Consider the following 19,637-nt stretch of genomic DNA (forward strand, 5'->3'; position numbering starts at 1 on the left):
GAATTTTTCCTAGAGTAATAATGTCAGGAACCTGTGTTCTAAAGGGGTTGACCGACTTTTACCCAAAAGTTTGAAAAGTCAAGAAGTGATAAAATAATTAAAGTCACTCCAAAGCAGGCTGATTCAGTGGTCAGGAGACTGAAATGGGATGTCGTCGGAGGCGCATCTGAAGGCATCCTATTCCAGTCACAGCATTCTTGTGCCCTATGAACAGTACATCATTGCTTCCTTCCCCAGCATAGACCACCAGAATGATATGTGCTGGAGCAACAGAGGTTTTGGTTGATCAGACTAGCTTCTTTTATTATTTTAAAATTATCATCCTTTTAAAAAAAATTGAGAAAGTCGGACACCTACAAATAACTTTTCATTTACTGCCATTGCAACTCGACTGCCCAAATGTAGATGGTGATAATGTATCTTGTATGTAAACCCCCGATATACGAACAGCTCAAGAATAACAAGAAAAAAAAATATTTTTTTAAAATAAAGTGTGTTTTTTTCCCTTTTATTTAAAGTCAGTGTAAAATATGAGTTAGTGTTAAAATTTTCTAATTAAAAACAGATCCATCTGTGGAGGAAAGAGTTTTGAAGCAGCAGTGTCCTCACTCCTTTACTCTACAATGCATTCTATGTCCTCCTCACTTCCACATCATGCACACAGCACAGTATATACTCCTCATGTCAGGCGGTGATAGAATCACTGGTCTCTACATCCAGATGTCCAGTTTTCTCCATTTCAGATGCTTTTTTCTATTCGATGATTTTGATTCCTGTTTATAGCAGTAATTTCTCCTTCAGGAGTGAACATTTTAGGCTCTTCCATTGTCTTTCTAAAAAATCCTCCTGTACAGACTCCCCATGGTGCCCCCTTTGGAAGTCAACTGCAAGGTTCAATACGTGGTAAAAGAAATTTGGAACGAGTCTTGCTGGGTAAAAAGAACATGAACCAATACAAAAAAATATAAAACTGAAGGCAGAGGGACAGTTCAGTGAAAATTACCCTGGCGACACAAGAGGGTAAGGGTATAATACCAATCACGGGAAAGCTGAAAGGGTTTAGCACCCAAGTCTCCTTGCCAAAAAAGAAGTTAAAGAGCACTAAGGCTCAGTCTTTTTTTTTTTTTGTCTTTGTTAGTCATCTTTACAGCTTGGAGGGAAAGTGAGGAGGGCGAAAGGAATCTTCTAAGATACGACTTCTGTTCGGCAATAAGTATTGGTCTCTTCTTGGGTTGCACTGATGAAGGATGTTCGCATGCTAGGAGAATACTGGTGGGATCCATGATAAACATGAAGGAGGAGAAAAGGAAAATAAATTATTTTAGATTGTACAATCATTTCAATAGTTTTTTTTTATCATTAAATGGAATCTTTAAATCACTCATGCCATCGTCATTGACCATATCATAGGTTGCCGTAATTGTAGAGCTGCACACCTTATAAAAAGAAAAGTTCCTGCACCACATGCAAATGAACACTAACCTAATTGTCCTGGTCAATAAGCTTCCTCCAGTCAATTTACTGACAGGGATGGTGCCTACATGAAAAATGATGCTTGAGTGGAGTGTTTGTGCATGGAAGGTGAAAACGAGACCGGCGCATGTGCAGACAAAAATTCCATAGCGCGGGAAAATACTCTGCGTATGCGCCGGCTTCCAACTCTACGCCAATTAATTAAGTCAGCTTAACAAAGATTAAATGGGACACATGGTTTTTCAAAGTACCTGTTATAAGGTATGAAGGGCTACAACTGACTAATGGATACAACTTTACTGTGCCAAACTCACTCGAAACTAGAAAATATAAATGTATAATCTCCCACCTTAAACTTCACATAGGAATCTGAGCATCTGCTAAAAGAGGGTTTACTGGGGCCTCACACTATAGAGCACTTGTTCCCTGTCTCTGCCTGTAATATGGAGGGAACCAGTGGCAGATATATCATTGGTTCAACCAAGGGCCAATGTGGTAAGAGGGCCCACTTCAACCTCCAAAGCAGCTTGTAGCTTCTGACATAGACCAAGGTATTGTGCCACAAAGGGCCCCTATAATGTTGTTGCACATGGGCCCTTTTCTGTCCGTGTCCATCACTGGAGAGAACACTTTAGAGAATTACCTTCTTTGGCTACATTTTCATGTTTATGGCTGTATGAAGACTTCATGAGCCTCATTATTGTGCTCTGTGTGGCACTGTATTATGAAGATGTTCTACCCTAGAGGAAATGCAAGGTGGAGAACCTCTGTAAGAATATGGTCACACCCAGGGCCGGCGTCATCACCCGGCGCACCCGGGCAAATGCCGGGGCCCTGAGCAGGCAGAGGGGCCCACTGGCGGTCGCGCACCCCACTGGGCTATGGGCGGAGGAGAGCGGTGTCAGCGCCCGCCCTTCTCCGCCGCTTGCTCAGGGCCCCGGCAGCTGGATACTTACCTCTCCCCGTGCCTCCGCAGATCAGCTGTCTTCCTGCTCTGCGCTCCCTGTGATGTCTCAGGTCAGAGGGCGCGGTGACGTCTTTACACCGCGCCCTCCCCTGAGCCGTCACAGGGAGCGCTGAGCGGGAAGACGCCGACAACGCTGGAGTTCGGACCCGAGCAGCGGGCAGCAGGTGAGGAGAAGGGAGGTGAGTATTTGATTTTTTTTTTTTAAATGTATGGAGGCATGGGGCAGTATAAAGAGAAGGGGGGGTGGCATCCTCCATGGAGCATTATAAAGAGAGGGGGGGGCATCCTGCATGGGGCATTATAAAGAGAGGGGGGGACAGCCTGCATGGGGCATTATAAAGGGGGGGGCAGCCTGCATAGTGCATTATGTGGGGGGGAACAGCCTGCATGGAACATTATACGGGGGGGCAGCCTGTATGGGGCATTATGTGGGGGGTAACAGCCTGCATGGAGCATTAAAAGGGGGGGGTTGTATGGGGCATTATGTGGGGGGAAACAGCCTGCATGGAGCATTATAAGGGGGGGACAGCCTGTATGGGGCATTATGTGGGGGGTAACAGCCTGCATGCAGCATTATATGGGGGCCAGTATCCTGTATGGAGTGTTATAAGGGGACTGGTATCCTGTATGGAGCGTTATAAGGGGACCGGTATCCTGTATGGAGCGTTATATGGGGGCCAGTATCCTGTATGGAGTGTTATAAGGGGACCGGTATCCTGTATGGAGCGTTATAAGGGGACCGGTATCCTGTATGGAGCGTTATATGGGGGCCAGTATCCTGTATGGAGTTTTATAAGGGGACCAGTATCCTGTATGGAGCGTTATATGGGGGCCAGTATCCTGTATGGAGCTTTATAAGGGGACCAGTATCCTGTATGGGGCCTTATATGGGGGCCAGTATTCCGTATGGGGCCTTATATGGGGGCCAGTATTCTGTATGAAGCGTCATATGAGGGCCAGTATTCCGTATGGAGCCTTATATGGGGGCCAGTATTCTGTGAGGAGCGATTCACCGGTTTCTGAGCTATTGTGGAATTTACAATAGATATCACTCATGTAATGTAAGAAGTGAAATCTTTGCATTGTACTATATATATATATATATATATATATATATATATATATATATATATATATATATTTCTCCGCCGTATCTTTGCATCATGAATCGTGGTATGTGTTAAAGGGGCCCACTGAGACTCTTTCGCCCGGGGCCCATAAAAACCTGGAGCCGGCCCTGGTCACACCTGTGTTTGGGCACTGCATTTGTCAGCTCCGTTTATAGCACATATGTGAAGCTCTGGCCCTCAGCATGAGTATATTTGGCTCCCGACAATGGGCGGGTCCCCCAACTACGGTATATTGGCCGGTGAAACCGGACAGGAGAACTATCTATCTATCTATGTATCTATCTATGTATCTATCTAGTTATTTGTCTATCAATCTTATATATTGTATGCAGTGTTGGATTGGGGTGCCAAGTGTCAACCAGTAACATCAGCTCTAGGTCCCCAATTTTCAGCTACATGAAAATATGACTTTATCCTCATTCACAAATTTCTATAGGTTCATTGTTGAATAAAAAAAGATGTTGCCTTTGTCTGTATATGGTGAATCAAGTAAAGTGGGGAAAAAAGTATTTAGTCAGCCATCAATTGTGCAAGTTCTCCCACTTAAAAAGATGAGAGGGGCCTGTAATTGACATCATAGGTAGACCTCAACTATGAGAAACAAAATGAGAAAATAAATCCTGAAAATCACATTGTCTGATTTGGAAAAATTTTTTTTTCAAATTTTGGTGGAAAATAAGTATTAAGTCACCTACCAACAATCATGATTTCTGGCTCTCACAGACCTGTAACTTCTTCTTTAAGAGGCTCCTCTGTCCTCCACTCATTACCTGTAGTGCTGGCACCTGTTTGAACTTGTTATCAGTATAAAAGACACCTGTCCGCAACCTCAAACAGTCCCACTCCAAACTCCACTATGGTGAAGACCAAAGAGCTGTCGAAGGACACCAGGAACAAAATTGTAGCCCTGCACCAGGCTGGAAAGACTGAATCTGCAATAGGCAAGCAGCTTGGTGTGAAGAAATTAACTGTGAGAGGAATAATTAGAAAATGGAAGACATACAAGACCACTGATAACCTCTCTCGATCTGGGGCTCCACACAAGATCTCACCCCATGGGGTCAAAATTATCTAAAGAATTGTGAGCAAAAATCCCAGAACCACACAGGGGGACCTAGTGAATGACCTGCAGGGAGCTGGGACCAACGTTACACAGGCTACCATCAGTAACACCCAACGCCGCCAGGGACTCAGATCCTACAGTGCCAGAAGTGTCCGCCTGCTTAAGCCATTACATGTCCGGGCCCGTCTGAAGTTTGCTAGTTTGGATGATCAATAAGAGTATTGGGACAATGTCATATGGTCAGACGAAACCAAAGTAGAACTGTTTGGTAGAAACACAACTCGTCGTGTTGAGAGGAGAAAGAATGCTGAGTTGCATCCAAAGAACACCATACCTACTGTAAAGCATGGGAGTGGCAACATCATGCTTTGGGGCTCTTTCTCTGCCAAAGGACCAGGATGACTGATACGTAGAAATACAAAATCACTGCACTCCCTATGTGGGTGCTCAAGTAGGGGCCGAACCCTGGTATACAGCTCAAAAAGCCTCGGCACTCAAATGTCCTTTGTAAGTGAAAATTTATTGTTGAACTTAATCTTAGTTGTGACAACTACGAGCGGTGGATGCCGCGTTGCGATGTCCAAGCCCCCATGTGCTTCGTAGCAGGCAGCCCGACTGGGAACCTATTCCTCCTCATACTATCCGCAGAACTAACTGTCAACTGGAGAAGGTCATTTAGACCGAAACGTTTTGTGTTATTTCTGTGTGCAAATTAAGTTCCACAATAAATTTTCACTTACAAAGGACATTTGAGTGCCGAGGCTTTTTGAGCAGGATGACTGATACATGAAAGAATGAATGGAAGAATGGGGCCATGTATTGTGAGATTTTGAGTGCAAACCTCCTTCTATCAGCAAGGGCATTGAAGATGAAACGTGGCTGGGTCTTTCAGCATGACAATGATGCCATGCACACTGCCAGGGCAACGAAGCAGTGGCTTTGTAAGAAGTATTTCAAGGTCCTGGAGTGGCCTAGCCAGTCTCCAGATCTAAACCCTATAGAAAACCTTTGGAGGGAGTTGAAAGTCCGTGTTGCCCAGCGACAGCCCCAAAACATCACTGCTCTAGAGGAGATCTGCATGGAGGAATGGGCCAACATACCAGCAACAGTGTGTGCCAACCTTGTGAAGACTTACAGAAAACGCTTGACCTCTTTTATTGCCAACAAAGGATATATAACAAAGTATTGAGATGAACTTTTGTAATTGACCAAATACTTATTTTCCACCAAAATCTGAAAAAAAAAATTCTTTCCAAATCAGAAAAATGTGATTTTCAGGATTTGTTTTCTCATTTTGTCTCTCATAGTTGAGGTCTACCTATGAGGTCAATTACAGGCCTCTCTCATCTTTTTAAGTGGGAGAACTTGCACAATTGGTGGCTGACTAAATACTTTTATTCCTCACTGTATATTTTGTCAAGAACTGCTCATATAAGAGGAGTGATGGCCCACCGGAGAATTCTCCTGTTCTCTGGTGGGCCAGTCCGAGCCTAATTGTATGTTATTTACTGTCCATGCAGCGTTTGGTTACATTTAATCACTGTGACCCTGTCCTTGTGAAATGTGTTTTATGTTCTGGTTGTTGGGATCACAGATTCCATTTTTCCTTCTCTACGATTCTCTGCACGCAGTTCATTGTTTTGCTTCTGCACGGTGTTCTCCATTTGACCTTGTTGATACATCTCTTCTCTGTGCCTCCCATCTGTCACATTGCCATCTCCGTGATTTCCCGCTCAGCTACGCTCATTAGCCGCTGCCTGACGCTGCTCTTCTAGATTGAATTCTGAAACTGTTTAAAATCTGCTCTTTAAAACTGATATAAAAAAATCATGGAAAATAAAGAGTAAAATACAGGTTTTGCTGTTACATACATAAATACCTTAAAGTCTAATTCCACTGAACCATTTAGATAACACAATCAATAGTGACCACAGCATCTAAATAGCTTGACACAGAGAAGGCTATCTACAGGTGCATCTCACAAAATTAGAATATCATCAAAAAGTTAATTTATTTCAGTTCTTCAATACAAAAAGTGAAACTCATATATTATATAGAGTCATTACAAACAGAGTGATCTATTCCAAGTGTATATTTCTGTTAATGTTGATGATTATGGCTTACAGCCAATGGAAACACAAAAGTCATTATCTCAGTAAATTAGAATACTTTATAACAACAGCTTGAAAAATGTTTTTAAAATCCAAAATGTTGGCCTACTGAAATGTATGGTCAGTAAATGCCCTCAATATGTGGTCGGGCTCCTTTTGCATCAATTACTGCATCAATGCGGCGTGGCATGGAGGCGATCAGCCTATGGCACTGCTGAGGTGTTATGGAAGCCCAGGTTGCTTTGATAGCAGCCTTCAGCTCGTCTGCATTGTTGGGTCTGGGGTCTCTCATCTTCCTCTTGACAATACCCCATAGATTCTCTATAATGGATTCTCTATGGGGTTATGGTCAGATGAGTTTGCTGCCAATCAAGCACAGTGATACTGTTGTTTGTAAACCAGGTATTGGTACTTTTGGCAGTGTGGCAGGTGCCAAGTCCTGCTGGAAACTAAATGAAGAGCAGTTCTCGTAATTTAGAGTTCTAATATTAATATGTGGGGAAAAGTATTAGTCAAAGAAGATTTTACATTTTTTAAGCTTCTTTCTGGCCCCGTAAAATCTTGGAAGACATTGTCCAACCTTCATTTTGCTGGATTTTAGCAAAACAAATCTACCAAAATTCAGATTTGCTTGGATACAAAAGTTTGGGGAAATTCTAAGTGAATACAATTGCCTTAGAATCGATTCTTTCTTCTCATCTGAATGGAGTTCTTTCTGATGATAAAAAAAGTTCCAGAACTTTTTTTTTAGCAAATCTACTTTTTGGATCGCTCCTGCTGCCGTTTGGAGCCGTTCCACTTACATTATTAGGAAATTTGTACTTACGTAATTCACAATATATTTTCATAGCAACTTCCAAGAACGAACATGTGCTCAACTTGTAAAGTTATGAACATTATGCTATCTGTAGTCCTACTTACCGAAGGGGGCGGGGACTGCCTGTCAATCAAGGGGACGTTTTCATATCGAGGATTGCCACTGAACAAACCGCTTTGATTCCTAGAGGGAAAATAAAGGGGACACACAAAGGCTCATAACAAAACATGTTCTATTAGTGACATATGTCTATGTAATAATGGGCTGCTTATGATATCTCAAGCAGCACTACAGCGCCACTCTTGAGTTTAGGCTGTATATGGTATTGCAATTCAGTCCTATTCAAGATACAAGAGCAAACATGGTAGCATTGTTTCTGGAAAGTAACTGGATACATTTTCCACTTCTGCTATGGACAGTAATGGCGATCGTCTGCGCCTAGAACATCGGATTGTCAGGATTATAACCACTAGGATACCCTATGACTGGAATGGAAGCGCCACAGTCCTGATTTACAATTCAGCATTCTTCTATATGGGCATGTAGGCCATAGTAAGCTGAATAAAATGATATCTTGATATCTGCGATCCGATGTTTTATTCCAGAGAAATCCATGTTTTTCTTAATATGTAAATGAGCTGTTAAGATCTATGGGTGGGACATAGATCTCCCTGAGAATCCACCTCCAGAGATTATAATAAATGAAAGGAGGTGTTACTGACAGCCTGCTCTCCTGATATACCTGTCTCACACTGGTAACACCTCCTTTCATTTATAATAAGCCCAGGAAGCTCAGGGAGATTTATGTCCAGCCCATAGATCTTAACAGCTCATTTACATATAACGAAAAACATGGATTTCTCGAGAATAAAATATCAGATCGCAGGTATCAAGGTATCATGTCGTTCAGCTTCCCATGACCTACATGCCCATATAGATGGCTTAGGAGAGTTGATCCTACTGACAGATTCCCTTTAAGTTCATTGGAGTACATTGCTACAATTTTATGAATTTTGGAGCATCTTGGGATGTTCTAGAGGCAGGAACTGAAATCTATAGCTTTTATCAGCTGGGATAGATTTACAATAATTTTTCTTTTCTAATAAATAATAAATATGTACAGTATATCTCGCCCCCTTTTAACTCCGCCACCCAATCACTTTTTCTTTTTGCAAATTCTCAAAAAAAGTTGCAAATTTTAATGCAAATAAGTCATGCCACAACTTTTTTTAAGGCTTTAAAATGTGTAATAAATTCCCCCCAGTATGTTTAGGACACAGCAGACACATGCTTTTATAAAATCACCTCATTATTAGTGTTGAGCCACCCCCGTAGTGTTCGGGTTCGGTTCGGTTTGTCGAACACCGGGATGTTCGAGGAACTGTTCGTCGAACTGTTCGTCGAACACCTTAGAACACCGTCGAACACCGTTAAAACCAATGGCAGGCAAACAAAAACACATAGAAACACATAGAAAACACCTTCAAAGGTGTCCAAAAGCTGACAAACTGCTCAGAAGACGCTTTCTTTAAAAAAGCCGGCCGGCAATTCAGCAGCGGCATACACCGGTACCCGACAATTTAGACAAGAAGGAATAGAGCCTCACACATAGATTAGATAGATAGAAACATGTCAGTCACATATATATGAAGTACAGTGACAGTGTTGCTTACTGTACTTGTCATTTAGTGTAAAGGATTTATTAAAAAATATAATAGTGTTTTCATGCACTGTCTCTTTAAAAAAAGCCGGCCGGCAATTCAGCATCTGTACCCGACAATTTATAACAGACAGAATAGAGCTTCACACATAGATTAGATAGATAGAAACATGTCAGTCACATATATATGAAGTACAGTGATAGTGTTGGTTACTGTACTTGTCATTTAGTATTAAAATAAAGGATTTATTATTAAAAAAAATTGGCGTGGGGTTCCCCGTAATTTTAGTCTCTAGCGGAGGTTAAGCAGACGAACTTCCCAGGCTACTAATATCAGCCCCCAGCTGAATACATAGCCTTTACTAGCTATTAAAATGGGGGACCCCCCCCAAAAAATGACGTGGGGTCCCCCCTAATTTAATAGCTAGCAAAGGCTAGGCAGACAGCTGGGGGCTGATATTAATAGCCCAGGAAGGGAGCCATGAATATTGGCCCCCTCCCAGGCTAGAAACACCATTCATAGGATGCGCCAATTCTGGCACTTAGCCTCGCTCTTCCACGCTGCCCTATAGCGGTGGCAGGGGGTAATAGGGCTGGGGTTGATGTCAGCTTATAATGCCAGCTGACATCAAGCCCAGGTTAGTAATGGAGAGGCGTCTATAAGACACCCCCATTACTAACCCCATAGTCAAAGTTAAAAGAAAACACAAACACCCAGAATAAAGTCCTTTAATTGAAATAAAGACACAATCCTTTATTGTTCTAAATTAAACCATACTTACCATCACGCCCATTCCAGCTGAAGCCAACGATCTCCTGCAATAAAAGAAAAATAATAAAGCAACATCATCCTTACCTTTCCATGGTTCCCACGACAGCTTCAGCTCTGCTACATCGAGATGACAGGCTGGACCGCAGCAGAACGCTGCCATCCAGCCTGTCATCCCGCAGACACTGAGAAGCGCAGGCATGCTTGCGCTCTGCAGTGTCTGGCTGTGACGGCATAAAGATGAGCCGAGGTCATGTCCAATGAACTCGGCGCACCTCATGCACGTCACTGACAGCGTGGGAAAATTCTCACGCTGAAGCGCTGAGTGCAGGAGAATTCTCCCACGCTGTCAGTGACGTGCATAAGGTGAGCTCATGTCCAATGAACTCAGCTCACCTCCTGCACGTCACTGACAGCGTGGGAGAATTCTCCTGAACTCAGCGCTTCAGTGTGAGAATTCTCCCACGCTGAAGCGCTGAGTACAGGAGAATTTTCCCACGCTGTCAGTGACGTGCATGAGGTGAGCCGAGTTCATTGGACATTAACTCGGCTCATCTGGATGCCCTCACAGAGAGACACTGTGGAGCGCAAGCAAGCCTGCGCTTCTCAGTGTCTGCGGGATGACAGGCTGGATGGCAGCGTTCTGCTGCGGTCCAGCCTGTCATCTCGATGTAGCAGAGCTGAAGCTGTCATGGGAACCATGGAAAGCTGGCCCTAACCCCTTTATTACCCAGTGAGCCACCGCATCAGGGCCCTGGATGAGTTGGGTACAGCGCCAGAAGATGGCGCTTCTATGAACGCGCCATTTTCCGGGGTGGCTGCGGACTGCAATTTGCAGCGGGGGTGGCCCAGAAAGCTTGGGCCTCCCTGCGCTGCGGATTCCAGCCCCCAGCTGCCTAGTTGTACCTGGCTGGACACAAAAACAGGGCGAAGCCCCACGTCAATTTTCTTTAAATTATTTCATGAAATAATTAAGAAAAAAAGGGCTTCCCTATATTGTTGTGTCCGGCCAGGTACAAATAGGCAGCTGGTGGTTGGGGGCAGCCCGTTCCTGCCTGCTGCACCTGACTGGACACAAATATAGTGCGAAGCCCCACGTCAATTTTTTTTTAATTATTTCACTTAAAAAAAATTGAAGTGGGGCTTCGCCCTATATTTGTGTCCAGCCAGGTACAGCAGGCAGGAACGGGCTGCCCCCAACCACCAGCTGCCTATTTGTACCTAGCCGGACACAACAATATAGGGAAGCCCTTTTTTTCTTAATTATTTCATGAATTTCATGAAATAATTAAAAAAAAAATACGTGGGGCTTCGCCCTATTTTTGTGTCCAGCCAGGTACAACTAGGCAGCTGGGGGCTGGAATCTGCAGCGCAGGGAGGCCCAAGCTTTCTGGGCCCCCCCCGCTGCAAATTGCAGTCCGCAGCCACCCCGGAAAATGGCGCGTTCATAGAAGCGCCATCTTCTGGCGCTGTACCCAACTCATCCAGGGCCCTGGTGCGGTGGCTCACTGGGTAATAAAGGGGTTAGGGCCAGCTTGGTATTATCAGCTGGCCCCAAGCCCAAAATTCATGGGGTCACGCCAGTATTAGACATGACCGCCATGAATTTCTAGTAAAGTATTTAAAAAAAACACAACACCCAGAATAAAGTCCTTTAATTGAAATAAACACACAATCCTTTATTGTTCTAAATTAAACTATACTTACCATCACGCCCATTCCAGCTGAAGCCAACGATCTCCTGCAATAAAAGAAAAATAATAAACCAACCTCATCCTTACCTTTCCATGGTTCCCAGGACAGCTTCAGCTCTGCTACATCGAGATGACAGGCTGGACCGCAGCAGAACGCTGCCATCCAGCCTGTCATGCCGCAGACACTGAGAAGAGCAGGCATGCTTGCGCTCCTCAGTGTCTCGCTGTGACGGCATCCAGATGAGCCGAGGTCATGTCCAATGAACTCAGCTCACCTCATGCACCTCACTGACAGCGTGGGAAAATTCTCCTGCACTCAGCGCTTCAGCGTGAGAATTCTCCCACGCTGTAAGTGACGTGCATGAGGTGCGCCGAGTTCATTGGACATGACCTCGGCTCATCTTTATGCCGTCACAGAGAGACAATGTGGAGCGCAAGCATGCCTGCGCTTCTCAGTGTCTGCGGGATGACAGGCTGGATGGCAGCTTTCTGCTGCGGTCCAGCCTGTCATCTCGATGTAGCAGAGCTGAAGCTGTCCTGGGAACCATGGAAAGGTAAGGATGAGGTTGGTTTATTATTTTTCTTTTATTGCAGGAGATCGTTGGCTTCAGCTGGAATGGGCGTGATGGTAAGTATGGTTTAATTTAGAACAATAAAGAATTGTGTCTTTATTTCAATTAAAGGACTTTATTCTGGGTGTTTGTGTTTTTTTTAACTTTGACTATGGGGTTAGTAATGGGGGTGTCTTATAGACGCCTCTCCATTACTAACCTGGGCTTGATGTCAGCTGGCATTATAAGCTGACATCAACCCCAGCCCTATTACCCCCTGCCACCGCTACAGGGCAGCGTGGAAGAGCGAGGCTAAGTGCCAGAATTGGCGCATCCTATGAATGCGCCATTTCTGGGGCGGCTGACGGCTGGTGTTTCTAGCCTGGGAGGGGGCCAATATTCATGGCTCCCTTCCTGGGCTATTAATATCAGCCCCCAGCTGTCTGCCTAGCCTTTGCTAGCTATTAAATTAGGGGGGGACCCCACGTCATTTTTTTGGGGGGGTCCCCCATTTTAATAGCTAGTAAAGGCTATGTATTCAGCTGGGGGCTGATATTAGTAGCCTGGGAAGCTCCGTGGGTATTACCCCCTTCCCAGGCTTCAAACATCTGCCCCAGCTGTCTGCTTAACCTCCGCTAGAGCCTAAAATTAAGGGGAACCCCACGCCAATTTTTTTAATAATAAATCCTTTATTTTAATACTAAATGACAAGTACAGTAACCAACACTATCACTGTACTTCATATATATGTGACTGACATGTTTCTATCTATCTAATCTATGTGTGAAGCTCTATTCTGTCTGTTATAAATTGTCGGGTACAGATGCTGAATTGCCGGCCGGCTTTTTTAAAGAGACGGTGCATGAAAACACTATTATTTTTTTTAATAAATCCTTTACACTAAATGACAAGTACAGTAAGCAACACTGTCACTGTACTTCTTATATATGTGACTGACATGTTTCTATCTATCTAATCTATGTGTGATGCTCTATTCTGTCTGTTATAAATTGTCGGGTACAGATGCTGAATTGCCGGCCGGCTTTTTTAAAGAGACAGTGCATGAAAACACTATTATTTTTTTGGATAAATCCTTTACACTAAATGACAAGTACAGTAAGCAACACTGTCACTGTACTTCTTATATATGTGACTGACATGTTTCTATCTATCTAATCTATGTGTGATGCTCTATTCTGTCTGTTATAAATTGTCGGGTACAGATGCTGAATTGCCGGCCGGCTTTTTTAAAGAGACGGTGCATGAAAACACTATTATTTTTTTTAATAAATCCTTTACACTAAATGACAAGTACAGTAAGCAACACTGTCACTGTACTTCTTATATATGTGACTGACATGTTTCTATCTATCTAATCTATGTGTGATGCTCTATTCTGTCTGTTATAAATTGTCGGGTACAGATGCTGAATTGCCGGCCGGCTTTTTTAAAGAGACGGTGCATGAAAACACTATTATTTTTTTTAATAAATCCTTTACACTAAATGACAAGTACAGTAAGCAACACTGTCACTGTACTTCTTATATATGTGACTGACATGTTTCTATCTATCTAATCTATGTGTGATGCTCTATTCTGTCTGTTATAAATTGTCGGGTACAGATGCTGAATTGCCGGCCGGCTTTTTTAAAGAGACAGTGCATGAAAACACTATTATTTTTTTTGATAAATCCTTTACGCTAAATGACAAGTACAGTAAGCAGCACTTTCACTGTACTTCGTATATATGTGGCTGACATGTTTATATCTATCTAATCTATGTGTGAAGCTCTATTCTTTCGGTTCTAAATTGTTGGGTACCGGTGTATGCCGCTGCTGAATTGCCGGCTTTTCGTGTTTCACTGTGATCACAGTTCCCATCGATTTGGGCAATCACTGTAATGCCACAACCACCATGGCTGTGGCATTACAGTGAGTGGCAGACAATCCCTGCATGATTGGTGCTCTAAATAGCGCCAGACATGCAGGACACGCTTTTGGTGCACGAACAGTTATCGAACATAACCTCGAACAGCCGAATTTTTCGCAAATCGTTCGGGTTCGTCGAACAACTCGAACACCGCCCAAAACAGCTCGAATTTGAGATTGGCGAACAGTTCTAGTCGAACACCGCTTATCTCTACTCATTATGTTCTGTAGGGAAGCTAAATATGACACTCCTGCTCTGTTCTGGGATTCACTCAACAACATATATTAGAGTTAAAGAGATTGTGTACTTTGGGGGAACATGTTTTATTTTTACTTAAATCAATGTATTTGGGGCTAAAAATCATTTTTGCAATTGGGTTTTATTAAAAATTGTGCACCATTTTGCCTTTACAGGCTCTTTGTTTCCCTGCACTTTGAACTTTGATGTGGTCTGTGGTCATTATTCAGCTGAGAGGAACTCAGAAAAAGACAGATAAAAGAGTTACAAACTCCCTGTTATATCACCATCTTCCTAAAATATAAAGGCTCCCATACACATTAGTTAAAAGTCGTTTAACCCGCTGATTTTGGCCAGCCATATAATGTGTATGGGGGCTTCCCAGTTGATCCCTAACAGATTATGTCAGGCAAAAGGATAAGGCTGCTGGAAATTCAACCCCCATCCTTTTGTTTTGTGGGGAGATAAACTGCTGCCAGATGATTTGCTCAGCGCTCCTGTGTATGTGAGCCGATTGTTTGGACAACAGCTATCTAATCTATATGACCTTCTTTATCCATCCCGTCATACACAGTGAGCTTAAAGGGGGTCTGAAGACATTTTTTTTTATTTATTTTATTTCTTAAATGCATGTATTTGGGGCTAAAATTCATTTTTGCCATTGGTCTTCATTCAAAATTTTGCACCTTTTGGCTTTTATAGCGAGTTCACTGACGAATTCTCAACAATAGAGTGGTCCACATGGAGGCTGTAAAAGGCAAACGATGCAAAATTTTAAATGAAACCCAATTGCAAAAATGATTTTTTTAGCCCCAAATACATGCATTTAAGTGAAAACAAAATTGTTCACAGAGGGTGGACAACCCCTTTAAAATGTTCCATACTGTGCAGAGCGTAGCAGCATTCAACTGCGGGTCTCCACAGGTATGAATTACTAAGATTTCTTTTAGTTTAATGTTGTTAATGGCTTTTTTTTATATATATATAAAAAAAGCCCCCATGTGGCTGCCGGCCTGTGTCTGCGGCTACTCACATGTACTGTGAGACGGGGGCGTTGGAAATAGGCGGGGCCGAGACCCGCAGGCTGTTGTGGCTGCCGCAGCTACTGCTGTAACTATAGAAACTGGGCAGGTGAGGTCTGCCAGCCGTGCGCAGCATCTCTCTACGTGCCTGGGGGTTAAAAGGGTCGTCCTCGTCCATATCATCATAATCCAGGTCCCTGGAAGAAAGAAGAAATAGTTTTCTGTCACTATAGTTTATAAAACTAACTTCACATCACACAAACACTGAGGGTACATAAACCTGTATAGTAAATACATGTAATACTTACCTTTAAAACTCCCCGTGGCTTCAGTTTTCCACTCCGTTACCTCCCACCTAACTACACATATAAACGCTGCAGCCAATCATTGGCTTTTATGGCTCCAGTGATGTCACTTACTGGACTGCTTGCTGTATTTTTGATAATATCCTGCTGATAAAACAGTTATCACTAGAGGACTAGTTGTCTTGTGCCATGTAGTCCTGCTTTGTATAACCCCGCCCCCTCCACTGATTGGCAGCTTTCTCCCTATGCACAGTGTACACAGAAAGCAGCCAATCAGTGGTGTGGACAGGGTTATACAGAGCTCAGCATTTAGAGAACTGCTGGATCTGTAGCAGAGAAAACAGGGATTTTATCAAAACTGCAGCAAGCAGCCCAGTAAGTGATACATCACTGGAATAAGGGTCTCTGCCTCTACATTTTGCTGCTCTCAAAAAACCTAGTGAAAGATTCCCTTTAATGTCTAAGATTGGAATAACCCTTTAGTCCCCTTTCCACTTCGGCCAATTTTTATTTTTGCACTTTCGTTTTTTTTCTCCCCTTCTTCCAAAGACACAACTTTTTTTAAACTTTTTATAGCCGTATAGGAGCTTGTTTTTTGCAGGAGGAGATGTAGTTTATAATGGCTCCATTTAGTTTTACAATATGTGAACTGTGAAGAAATAGTAAAAGAAACACAATTCGACATTGGTTTTGGATTTCGTTTTTACGAAATTCAGTATGCGGTAACAATGACCTGGCAATATCATTTTTCAGTTTTCAACATTTACAGCGATAGGAAACTTGTATAGTTTTTTTTTATATTTCAGTTGTTAAAAAAAAATCATAAAAATGTAAAAAAAAAATTAAAAAAATGGGGTTTGAGTAGCTCTTTTCTGAGACTCGTAACTTTTTTTTTTTTTTTCGTCTATACTGCCCATGTGTTTTATGAGCAGTAGTTTTCGCAGATATCATTTTGGGGCACATACAATGTTTTGATTGTTTTTAATCGCATTATTGTTTTCTGTAATTTACAATGTGGGTTAAGCAATTTTCTATATTTTATATTTTCATCGATCGGAATTTTAAGGACTTGACAATACCTTTTTTTTACCTTTTGAATTTTTTATTAATTTCTTTACTTTTTTATTCTAATTTATTTATTCTTCATTCATTTCTTTATTCAAAGTGGGTTGATTCAACTTTTTATATTTTTTTATTTTTTAAATATTTTCTTTATTTTTTACTGTTCACTTTTTTTTTCAATTGACCCAGGGTACATGTATTATACACTGGAATGCCTCAATATATAGTGAATTTGATGATCTGCTATTTAATGATCTACTATCTCCTATTCTCCTATTTAATGATCTACTATCTCCTCTGAAGTCCAGATATCGGCTGAGATTTATAGGAGCACCAAGATGGCAGTGACAGTGGCCTTCAATAGGCTCCGGCTGCCATTGTAACCCATCGGCACCCCTTGAGTGCGTCACAGAGAGCCGATGGGCGCTCGAATTGATGCGCCAGGGGGTTTGCAGCATTTAATGCTGGTGTCTGTAAGAGGTTACACAGCAGCGACTGGAGCTAGTTCCAGTTACTACTGTTAGCCGCAGTTACTGCAATTATAGCACAAAAATCATGTACAGCGGACGTCGGGAAGTTTTACTATGCAATCAGATTGACAGTGTCGGATTTTGTAGAGACACTTCATTTATAAGAGAATGCCCAGTTGGCAACTAATATATTTCCGGGAGCAATAAAAGAGAAATAGTAGTAAGAACAGATGATGTTCTAGATTCTTCAGGCTTTAAGGTGAAGATTTTCTAAAACTAATCTCATTTATTAAAAATAAATACAAAATTGGCGCTATAATTGATGTCACTTTCTGGTGTAAAGTAACTTAATTGGACTGCGGAACCCTATCCTCTTTCCTCCGAACTTTTCAAAAAAGGTAAAAAGTTTCAAATTCCTGAGCAAAAATAAGAAGCTCCAACAGATAATTTTCTAGATTCTTAAGGCGCTAAGGGGGAGATTTTCTAAAACTAATCTAATTTATTAAAAATAAACCCAAAATTGGCGCTATAATTGATGTCACTTTCTGGTGTAAAGTAACTTAATTGGACCGTAGAACCCTATTCTCTTTCCTTCGAACTTTTAAAAAAAAAAAAAGGTAAAAAGTTTCAAATTCCTGCACAAAAATAAAAAGCTCCAAAATTAGCAAAATTTTTCAAGTGCCGTAAAATCCTTCATACATTTTTTTTACATAATAGCATTGCATAGTCACCGCATGAAAAAAAAAAAGACAATCCGAGTATTCATATGACCTCTGTTTGTCTTGTAACGCTCCATATATGCTAAAAACTACATTGCCATTCATCCTTTAATCTAATAATCCATGGGCTGCATTAATAAAGCAATCTGGGAGATGACTGCCTGCACTCTCATTTATTAGATAAAGAGTATCTGTGGAGGGGTAGTCAGTCACGCCATGAATCCTGGCAGTGCTAACCATGACAGTCAGGAATTAGGTAGCCAAAGTCATAGATTAAAAGGGGTTTTCTAGTTTTAGAAAACCTCTGTCTGCTGGTGGCAGGAAAAAAAGTGCTTTGCTCGCCCTCCCCAGGTCCATCGATGCTCCCTGTGTCTGCTATTGTCTCTTAATCAGTGAGCTCAGCAGCTCTACCCCAGTAGATGGCACAAGCGACTCAGAGCCGCTGAGCTCACTGATTACCTGCAGCGCTATTAACGTTACGTCAGCACTGCAGACTATAGGACACAACAGGAGCAGTGGTGGAGACTCAGTACTAAACCTGGGGAGAGTGAATAAATAATAGTTTTTTTTTATTTTTCTTTAAACAAACTGCATCAGGGGACAGAACATTTCTGAAAGCAAAGGTATAATAAAAGTTAACCAGACCCTTGGTGTTACCCACCTGTTCTGAAACCGTTTCCATGCACGGGGAAGACTGCATACAGCAGCAGTAAAAGAAAGAGCCGAAAGGAAGGAGAACAGCAATAGAAACAGGACTCCTTCCATGCCGTCATAACAGAGTCCTTTGAGGGCATCCACATAGTCCTAAAAAAAAAGAGAAATTCGAGACCTATATATGTGTCTACAAGCAGTTTCACATGTGTAACTGACCTCCTAATATAGACACTGGAGGCCCTTCTGATGGCCAACGTAATGACTAATAAAGTTTCCTTTTAGCCAAAATGGTATTTTTAGTCACAAAAAACACTCTGTTGGCCGTTAGGCGAGTCCCTTCTGTCTAACTTGATGACCATTGCCTGTTAAAGATAAAGGGGATGTCAGGGACAACTCCAGGATTTGGTGAACAAAAGGGCACACTTTAGTAAAACCACAGGTAGCCACAATGTTTTGGAAGTGTTCTGTGGCATTCTTCTGTGTCGGGACTTAATTGTCTAAAATTTGGTAAGTATACCCTGTTAAAGGAAACTTGACAGATCCCCTGTTTCAAACTGCCATTATTGTGTGATATATGAAGATTATTAACTACTGATAAAGGTTTTTTTTTATTTTGCACACAAACACTGCTGCTATCTTCAAAAAAAGTATTTGGTCTTCAGGATTAGTCCAGAGGGGTATCACTACCCCTATAGTAATCTGCAGGACTAGTGACGCGCCCCCTGGGCCAGTGCTGTTGGGGATACCCGGAGCCGGATCAGATGGGGGTTGTAGTTTCCGAGTGGCTGTGACCCGGTCCGTGCCCAGGGTGTCAAACTCAGTGTGTGGCAGTCCTTGTGATGTTACTAGATGTTCTTTTGTGTCGACTACGCCACCCGTTGATTTGCGGTCAATACGGCCGCCGCTGCAGCAGGGTCCGCTGAGGCTGGTGATGTATGTGCAGCTCAGGTAGTATAACCCCCAACGGGAGGGGTATAGCCTCAGGGGGTCAGTTGCAGAGGAT

General features: G+C 42.5%; 1 protein-coding gene across 2 annotated transcripts in view; it reads right to left on the minus strand.

Annotated features, from left to right (window-relative positions):
- Positions 1-373: 373 nt before the first annotated feature.
- Positions 374-19,637, minus strand: part of TTYH1 (tweety family member 1) — a 240,303-nt gene continuing 221,039 nt past the window's right edge. Inside the window, exons 11-14 of one of the 2 annotated variants that reach the window (XM_073656482.1) lie at positions 18,642-18,784; positions 15,436-15,621; positions 7,666-7,744; positions 374-1,269 (exon numbers count right to left, since the gene is read on the minus strand). In XM_073656482.1, coding sequence (XP_073512583.1) covers positions 1,186-1,269; positions 7,666-7,744; positions 15,436-15,621; positions 18,642-18,784 — 492 coding nt within the window. In that variant the 3' untranslated portion in view covers positions 374-1,185. The remainder of the gene's footprint in view (positions 1,270-7,665; positions 7,745-15,435; positions 15,622-18,641; positions 18,785-19,637) is intronic. The other variant, XM_073656483.1, reaches the window with a different exon arrangement.

The sequence above is a fragment of the Phyllobates terribilis genome, unplaced genomic scaffold (genome assembly GCF_046119375.1).
Source record: "Phyllobates terribilis strain yellow unplaced genomic scaffold, ASM4611937v1 Scaffold_12__6_contigs__length_324123572, whole genome shotgun sequence".
NCBI classification, from domain to species: Eukaryota; Metazoa; Chordata; class Amphibia; order Anura; family Dendrobatidae; genus Phyllobates; species Phyllobates terribilis.